Source organism: Aplysia californica, unplaced genomic scaffold (genome assembly GCF_000002075.1).
Source record: "Aplysia californica isolate F4 #8 unplaced genomic scaffold, AplCal3.0 scaffold00278, whole genome shotgun sequence".
Classification (NCBI taxonomy): domain Eukaryota; kingdom Metazoa; phylum Mollusca; class Gastropoda; order Aplysiida; family Aplysiidae; genus Aplysia; species Aplysia californica.
Window position 1 is genome coordinate 617,933 of NW_004797548.1, and position 9,043 is coordinate 626,975.

Genomic DNA, 9,043 nt, shown 5'->3' on the forward strand with positions numbered 1-9,043 from the left:
GTTAAGTCTGTCCCTAGCCCGTCTCGTGAGTGATCAAACTAAATTAAAATGTGGTTGGGTCGGAAAAGATTTACTGCTTGTACAACAAAAAGTCACTCTTCGAGCTACGGAACTCTATCTATCGGCCGCCATCAGTCTGCTGCATACCCACAGAGTAACGACGCATTTTTAAATCGGCCCCATATTGCTGTTAAAAATTTGATCCCGTCGATCAATGAAACGAATTATTTTTATTATTGTTTCTGGAAACTGACGCCCTGGTTAAATCGTTTTATGCGTTATTTACAATCAATTACGGGAGACGGTAGAGCCAAGAGTCAATGAAAAAGGATAAAATGCACGTTACACGAACAAGGACGTGTTTTTTTATTTACACTGGGGGAGATTGGGGGGTTGTATGAGTTCAATTCGCGTAAGTCGTCCATGGCGTTTGATGTTGCCTTGCCAATCCATACTGGTAATGGTATTTCTTGAGTTTCCCAGGGAAGATTTTGATTTTCAAACTGGTCCAAATGGGATTTGAAGCTGCCGGATGGGCTTTATATTTGAGATTAATTCGAGCAAACAGAAATACTTTTATGAGATTAAGGCCATTTGCTGTGGGGGGAAAGGCCAAGGTAACGGTAAACGCACTGAGACAGCAGATGTGGAAAAATGTGTAGCGCCGTCTAATCTTTCTCAATGTCTTCTCAACTGTTGAAAGGGGCCAGCTGGTGTGGTAACCGGAGACTTGCTACCAAACAATGTCTTGTCAAGAAGTGGGGGTGAAAAATTGTTTGGTTGAACGGACTAGAGTTACTTTTTGGCTCTATAGTGTCCTTGCTTCAAACAAAAGGGGGGGAAAGGAAGGGAAAAAAACTGCCTTCGGTAATTTGGAGGGTGCCTATGGTAGGTTCTTCTTTTAGATTTTTTTACTATCTCATTCTTTTTTTAGTAGTGTCTACAGGTCTTCCTCTGTGTGGTTTATGTTTACCGGTTTTTCTCTTTCCAGCACTGCATGTTTTTTATTGTACCAATGTGCTTATTTTTGTTCTCAAACTTTTATATAGAGTGCATGTACATGTCAACTTCGCTTATTTTCACGTATGATATGTGGGTTCATGTGTAACACAGCCAGTCGTTGGGTCGATGGCGGATGTGGTTTGTTCCTTCTTTCCTATCAGACACATATCGTCCTCATCCCTCCTCCCTCCCCCCATCTTTGTTTGTATGTTACACTCAAGTAACACATAATCTGCGGCACTGATATGACCTGATTGTATTGCATGTACTGTAAAACTCTTACTAAAACTGAACTCAAACAGTTAGTCCTTGGGCACGTCGTTTTTTTTTCTTTCTGCCTCTATGGACATTTTGTCGGGGCCTCGAGCACGTTCACCCGTTCCTGCGGGCATGTTCATGCAGAAACACAAATAAACGCTCGTTGTTCTTCGTTCGTATCTCTTATTGTTCTGCTGCTCCCCTCTTGTTCTGAACATGATACTGTAACCCCCCTCCCCCCACCCCCAACCCAACCCAACCCACCCCCTTTTCTGCCCTCTGCTTGCTCCCTGTTTTCTGTTTGGTATTGATCCAGTTCGCTAAACCGTTTGCTTCATTGGAGCGATGATCCACGAACAAAATTGGTGAGCCTTTTACAACCTAACACCCGATCTCTTTTCATGACCTGAGTCAGACTCGCGAATACGTCAGCACGTCAAAATTGAACTCATTCATTTACATCGTAGATAATTATGAACATAGACTTCACGATGAGAGCGCCGTGAGTTTCGCATGGCATCTCTCATCTTGTCAGAGCGGGACTGTCCAGCAAATAAATGATGAAGCAGGTCGCATTTTCACCTTTTTAAGGATACATATTGCGTTTTTGACTAAACGTCATGTTAATATTCATACTAAGAAACATTATTTGTTTAGCGTGATAAATTACTGTACTGACGACATGAATATATAGCTCAACCTGTGAATCTTTGCTCTCTGTACTATTATTGTGTAGCTACCGAGTCACCGACTTGATGTATAGAGTCAAACGATATCGCCTGACTCGTCCGTCTCATTACAAACAACAGGCACGTGGTGCGCGGTGACTCACCAAACGATTGGAATCAATACCAGCTGCTGCTCGTATATAGCTTATAAATCTTACTTAGGTATATATTTTAGCACATAAAAACGTCCCTCTCCTATTTGATGCGATATAGAGCTGTGTGGGCCCTGTCTTCGTGCGAGTGGGGGTCAGTCTGTCCGCCCGCGAGGGCTTATAATCCCCGTAACACTATCCGTTGTAATGCTGAGCTATATGAAATATAGGTGTAATGTTTGGGACGACGAGGACTCGCTGTGCACCAGAACGACTGGGCTGCAAAAAGATTATTATGGTACAAGTTGTTGATGTCGGATTTGTATGGACTGAGTTCCCCTATTATTACTACTGACTACTATACGACTACTACTACTAGTACTACGTGCAGATCTTCACATGACACCGCTTATTCACATTTGGAGGCATCACACTCAAGATGGATATCTTAGTAAGCAGCGAAGCAGAGCATTTCCAAGGTGGGCCTACTTATGGACTCTGAACATTTGTTTTGCTCGTTTGTTCTGATAACAGCCAGGCTGCATTGTTCAAACAGTGGCAAACTGCACGGTTCCACAGAGATGCTGTCGTTAATGTTGGTTGTTGTTGCTTTTTTAAATTATTCATATCACGTGTGTTTATCGTGCGTACAGTGATGCGTTGTGAATTTGTTCCGATGTCTGTCCCGAAAGCAGAGTGCACCCCGTTCTGAATAGTATTTGCACGGGCTATTTCACGGTAATGTGATGTCGAGGCGCCATGCGCTTCATTCATAAATTATTTTAAAAAATAACCTTTAGCTAGTTTAACGAACATGCCATGCGCACCAGATTTAAATTTTCTCTTTTATTGTCTTTTAAAATGTGTTGTACTTACAACGGAATCTATGTAAGAGGAGAGCGTTGTGTCAGTATTACAGTAACGCTGCCTAAACGTCCCCCTCCCCCCCCCCCCTTTCCCCCCTTCCTTTTCCTCCCAAACTATGAACCCCCATTCCTTTACACTTTATTTTATACTAATCATGAGCCTAGCGCCAAGTTTGTTACCATTGTCAGTGTGAGTGACCGCTTCCTCAAAGCATACACTCAGAGATAAAGTACTAGGTTTTGACCATGTGGATAGAAATAAGGTGCCACTGGTAGTTCATATTTTTCTTCTTTCTCCCTATTATGTAATATATAGACTGTCTTAGTTCACATGAATGAACTTTATTGTATCTATGTGCTTCTCTTTTTTTCTTCCTCAAATAGATTTTGAATTGTTCAGTCTTGAAAATGATATTCTATCTTAGCAGGGATTTGTGGAAGGAGAAAGAGAGGTATTGGGTGGCTGGAGGGCGCCACTGGTCCTACTTTTTGCGCTATCTGTCTTACTTTTTTCTCGGCACCAAATTAAATGACTATTATTATGTCGATGTGCCCCTCTGTACTAAAAAGAAAAGATTTAGATGTGGTCAGTCTTCAAAATGTACTGATCTTACCTGTTTTTGTTTTCCATCACTAAGTGACTATTGTTGTGTAGATGTGCTTCTTTTTACTCAAACAAGCAAAAGTGGAGAGAGAGAGAGAGAGAGAGAGAGAGAGAGAAGAGAGAGAGAGAGAGAGAGAGAGAGAGAGAGAGAGAGAGAGTTTTTCTCCTTTAAAAAAAAAAAGTAATTGTGGTAGTGCTACCTTTAAAAAGTCTCTTCCCAAATTTAGAGGAACTGTCTGTAGGGTTAACATGGGGGTAGGCGAGTTTGACTAATTTTGAAAGAGACAGACCTCCTACTAGACCTTTGCCCTTCAAACTTTACTTCTTTGCACTGAGGCATACGCCACATAGTATAATAATAAACATTTTGTGTATAATGCGATCAGGGGCCAAACCGTTTACATTGTTGCCTGTTGGCGTTTAGTAAGTGACCGCTTCCCAGCGCGCCCGCGGGTGGCACGACGCTCACTATCTATTCTTCTGCTCCGCTATGCCGGCGCAGGCTTTACACTACGTGATTCACTCTCGCTCATGTTGCATCTCTCACCCGCCTCTTCCCTTCTTCGTGGCTTACGTTTCTTCTCTCTCTCTCTCTCTCTCTCTCTCTCTCTCTCTCTCTCTCTCTCTTCTCTTTTTCTTCTTTTTCTTTATAGATTTCATGCATATTATGACGCCGAGCCCCTTTCCCCGCTTTGTCTTTTTACTGTTCTGCCTCTTACTCGCGTGACTCGAGGTCTGTGTGCTGGGGTTCAGGCGTGCCCTTTGCCAAATGCCCATGGGTTTCTCAAGGGAGATTATAATATCTCGTCTATTATAGTGTTTTCTGTTTAGTAAACTGTTTTTTGTGTCGACTTTCGACGCATGTATGAGTGTCCACCTTTCCTACTTGCCCTTTTCACGTTTTTATAAACTTGTTCAGACTTGCGTTTGCACTTTGGTTGTCTTTTTACGGGGAAGGGGGTGCACCTCTCAAGTGCCGTCGAAATATGTTGGTTGTTTTTTAAATTATTATTCGTATATAGATCTAGCTTTTTGGTAAAATGTTAAACTCAAAACATAAACCAAACACTTCCTTTGCATGTGTTTGGCAAAGGTCCCCCCAGCCAAAGGGCGCTCGCGCCCCGTGTATAAAGGAAATGGGAAGATTCTTCTAGTTCTGTCACGAGTGTTAGCTCGAGGAAGATAGTGTTTGCCTTCATGACGCACGGGTCACTAAAGGTTACATTCGTAGCATAACGGCACTAAGCCGACCTTTAGCGAGCGGTTGGTGGGCGCTCTGGTGTGGTGTGCTACTTCTGTCAATATTCACTGTCGTCTTTTGCTACCCTCCTTTTGATGTTTGTTATTCTCTTTTAGTTTTTCTCTTCGGCACCTACATGACCTGAAGTTTTGCAAGTGCCTTAAAACCTCTATCTAGCCAAACCAGCCGACCTTTATGTTATGACCTGCTTAAGCAAAGCAAGGGAGGAAGATAGCTGACATTGAGCAGGTTTGTCCGTCCGTCACAGTTTTTCCATTTCTCTCCACTATTTCACGAAGTTGTGTATTCTTTGCTCAAATTTTTGTCAGAATGCGGCGAATGGCGGAACCAACAAGCAGTCACGGCCCTGGATTCTTCCGTTGTAACGTCCACGGGTTGTGTCCTTCGTCATTGCCTGCATGCTCTTCTTTCCTCGCCATTCCTCTAGCTGGACATTTTTTCATTCCATGTGAGTGAGCGGATGGTTGGCGGATGCTGGGGGGAGATTTTTATACTTTTAATCATCAAAGCGCCTCTTTTTTTTATTTAAAAAAAAAAAACCTTTTCGTGGCTTTGATATAAAAATAAATCAAAAGCAGCCTTTTAAACTCCTGACCTGGTTGCATTCCTGACAAAATTGCACAAGGCTATGAACAATTATATACTTTATTTGAAGCTTTTAACGGCATGGGGGAGTTTCTGGTGGAAGGATTCTTTGAGCTCTTTATTGCTCTGCCATGTATTATTATCTTTGTGATGGCTGTTGCACGCCGAAGACGTGAGTAAGATTCCTGTTTGGGGACAGTTTTTTTTATCGAACATCCTCGTCTCTCTTCTAGAACATCGTATTCCTCTCCGCTCAGACCGACTCTTGACAGACAGCCAAATGCAACATGCCTCCTAAATGATGTAATATGATAATTACATTTTTTAAACATTTTTATAGCGCCCACTCCCCAAATAGGGTCAATGGTGGCGTAAAACGTTTACAACGTCGACCATTATTTTTCCATGTGCCACTCTTATTATATCTTGTTCACTTTGACCCTTTTTGTCGCTTACATCTTTTTCTCTTTACTTTGCGGGTGGATGAAGGACGCCATTGGTAGCTGATGTGTTTTTCTTTCTGTCTGTTGTTTCTATGTATTTGTCTTTTTTTCTCGTCGGCAGGGTTGTAAAACATCTACGATTACTTTAAAATAGAAAACCTAACTAACTTTTCCCTATATTAAAAGATCTTTGTTATCGTGTCTATATACTTCTCTGTACGGTACTCAAAGCTTAGCTTTATGCGGGTTTCAGATGGCCCTGTATAGGGCTGTGTGCACTTTCATTGTCTCTTACTTAGACATGTGCTCTTTGTTGTGTTGTTAGAAGCGAATGGTAAACTCGACTTTTTTAAATATCCTCCCTAAGTTCCCCTACTCCCACTTCCATCCCTGCTGCGTTCTATCGTGATAAGACAGTCGTAATGTCACCCTTTTCCCATGGGCGTTAGCGTCGGCTCACGGGTCCAGTGGGGTGGAGAGGTCTGTGGTAGATCATGTGTTCCGTCCTTTGTCAACCACTGGAATGGTTTTAATGTCTTTCTTTTCCCTGAGCCGGGTTGAAAGATGCTTGTTGTATAAATATAATGTCTTTCTATACGATAACCATCATGTCATCATGTATTTTATTGTAGTCTGTGTACTTAGCTACATCTCCAGAGATGGATTGTTGTTTTAGACTTACTAACGTGTCGCGTGTTGATTTGGTTATTTGCACCTCCAAGAAATCTACCCATTTTCTTTTGAATCGGAAATATGTAAAGTGTGTCATTAAGCATGGTCGACATCCCCACCTCCCAAACACACAGGCACACACAGACACACGCGCACACACACACACACACACACACACACACACACACACACACACACACACACACACACACACACACACACACACACCTACACGTACACACATACACACACACACACACACACACACACACACACATAGAGCACGAAGAAGATGAAGAACAGACAAGAGAAAGTATATGGCGTAAGAGTTGGCAGGAGACACACACTTGTGTCCGCGCGCACGGTGGATGCAAGCACACCTCTTCCTGTGGCCGTTTGTACTGTAAGACAAGATAAATAGCGCATCACATTCCTGTCGTGGGGATTTCCCGTTCACAGCTCTCTCTCTCTCTCTCTCTCTCTCTCTCTCTCTCTCTCTCTCTCTCTCTCTCTCTCTCTCTCTCTCTCTCTCTCTCTCTCTCTCTCTCTCTCTCTCTCTCTCTCTCTCTCTCTCTCTCTTCTCCACCCCCCTCTTTCCCCTCTCACTATCTCTCTATCTCTCTCACTCCCTCTGTTTCTCTCTCCTTCTCTCTCTCTTTCATGCTCGTCTCCCCCCCTCTCTCTATCTCCACCAGTTTACGTTTCAAGTAATACTGGGCTATAGTTTCACGGGGGGCCGTTCCCCTTTGCCCACCACAGCCAGCTCAGCAGCAGCCCTTGGCAGTCCGCTCTGTTCTTTAAAAAAAAAATTATTCTCTTGCACTCGGGCAAATAGATGCGACCCGCCTGTGTGTGTGTTGCCATTCATTTTTGTGTCTCGTGCGATGGACGTGTCTTTGTTACCGCACACACTCCCACAGTCTCTCAGTTTCTGTCCCATTCTGACTCCTGACGATGACAGTCTTTGTTCCTGCGACTTACCTCTGTCACCCCCATCACCCACCTTTTGCCCCACGTAAATGATGAATAAGTGGCGGTGAGTGAAGGCAGGTGTTTGCTTGTCGAGCCTTGGCAAGGCGTTCCTGAGTGAATGTGTGTGCATTGCGTGAACGTTCATTTGGATTGGCCTCTTGCGTTTTGTTCTCTAACGTCTTGTATGGTTCAGCCAGCACGTAGCTGCTTGATTTTTTTTTCTTTTTCTCCAGAGCAGATCTCGTGACTACCTCGACCGATTTGTTTCGGATGACTCGAGATCAGTTGTAGTTTTAGAGGAGGCTTGCTGTCTGTTTGTTCTGTGTGCTTCATCATCCTGGATCTATGTTGCCATACATTATTTAATTTTTGTTATGTTTGAAGTTGTGCAACCTTGTGTGACGAACGGTTTATGAATCATAACATAAACATTTTTTAACCACTGGAAGTAGAGCTTTGAACTAACTTGAGCGCTGGTCTATCTTCTTGATATCGGCTGTAGAAGCGTTATAAGGTTTTGTGCTCCACTGTAAGCTATAGGGAGGCGATAATAATAGTTTCAAGGAAAACTGTACGGGTAGCCTGCTCTTGTGTATGATCCGTTAGGCTCCGTGTGTAACAGCTGTGTGTGGTGAGGGAATAATCGCCAGCTTGCATCTTGCACACACATGCGAGAAATTCATTTCACCCAGCAGCCTCAACACTCTACCTGAACGGGGAAATCGAATTTTTTGTTTTACCTCTGCTGATTCTGTCTGTGTACTACAGTTCACATAGGGGAAATGAAAATGATGTGAAAAGGTGAGTTTGCTCTGTTCTTTGACTCACGTGCAATTCAAAACAAAATGCATTCATCAAAGTTATGCTTTACTATGACTTTAGTGCAATACTATAAGAAACAAAGGGAGATAGGCGATGTGTCGCCAGCTGGCTGCGCAGTGAGCAATAATAAGTTGTTCGCCCAGGTGCTGAACTAGCCTAGAACTACAAATGTATGCGAAACAAAATGGGTATTCACGCTTTCTGCTCGGGGAAAATGTCAGTGCGTGTACGAACGAGTACGAGGGTACATGATGTGTTAGTTTCACGGATAGTAATTCGTTGTCAAGCCGGCCGAGACGCAATACTCTCCTAAGATATTGCCCTGCTTTGCTACATTGCTTTTATATATTTTTATGTTGTTCATAATATACTTTATGATGTGCAGAGTTGTGGACGTAATAACTGGGCGTCCGTGAGACAGTGCGAGCAGATTGATGTGGCATTATTGCGGGTGTTTAATAATAGTCATACAGGTTACTACCTCGGGGTGGGTAAGGGACGGCGCCACTGGTAGTGGTAGTGTATACTTTTCCCCCTTTCCCTCTTTTGCTTCTGTCTATCTGTGCCATCCCCCTTTCCCCAAAGCAACTTGTTGTGTTGATGTGCTTCTCTCAACTCAAATAAATAAATATGCCGTCTTGCGCTTTCAAACTAATATACGACCACTGCTTTTTCGATCGAATCATGATTGTCACAACTCAGAGCATTGAAAATGCACCAACGTAATGGATTTAAAAA

General features: G+C 43.1%; 1 protein-coding gene across 2 annotated transcripts in view; it reads left to right on the top strand.

Annotated features, from left to right (window-relative positions):
• Positions 1 to 9,043, top strand: part of LOC101855501 (ensconsin) — a 111,503-nt gene that overhangs the window by 8,799 nt on the left and 93,661 nt on the right. The window contains exon 1 of one of the 2 annotated variants that reach the window (XM_013084208.2): positions 2,231 to 2,559. The exons of the other annotated variant lie outside the window; for it this stretch is intronic. Within the exon in view, the coding sequence (XP_012939662.1) occupies positions 2,520 to 2,559 (40 nt within the window). The 5' untranslated portion in view covers positions 2,231 to 2,519. Of the gene's footprint in view, positions 1 to 2,230; positions 2,560 to 9,043 lie in introns of those variants that run through there. 2 annotated transcript variants of the gene reach the window in all.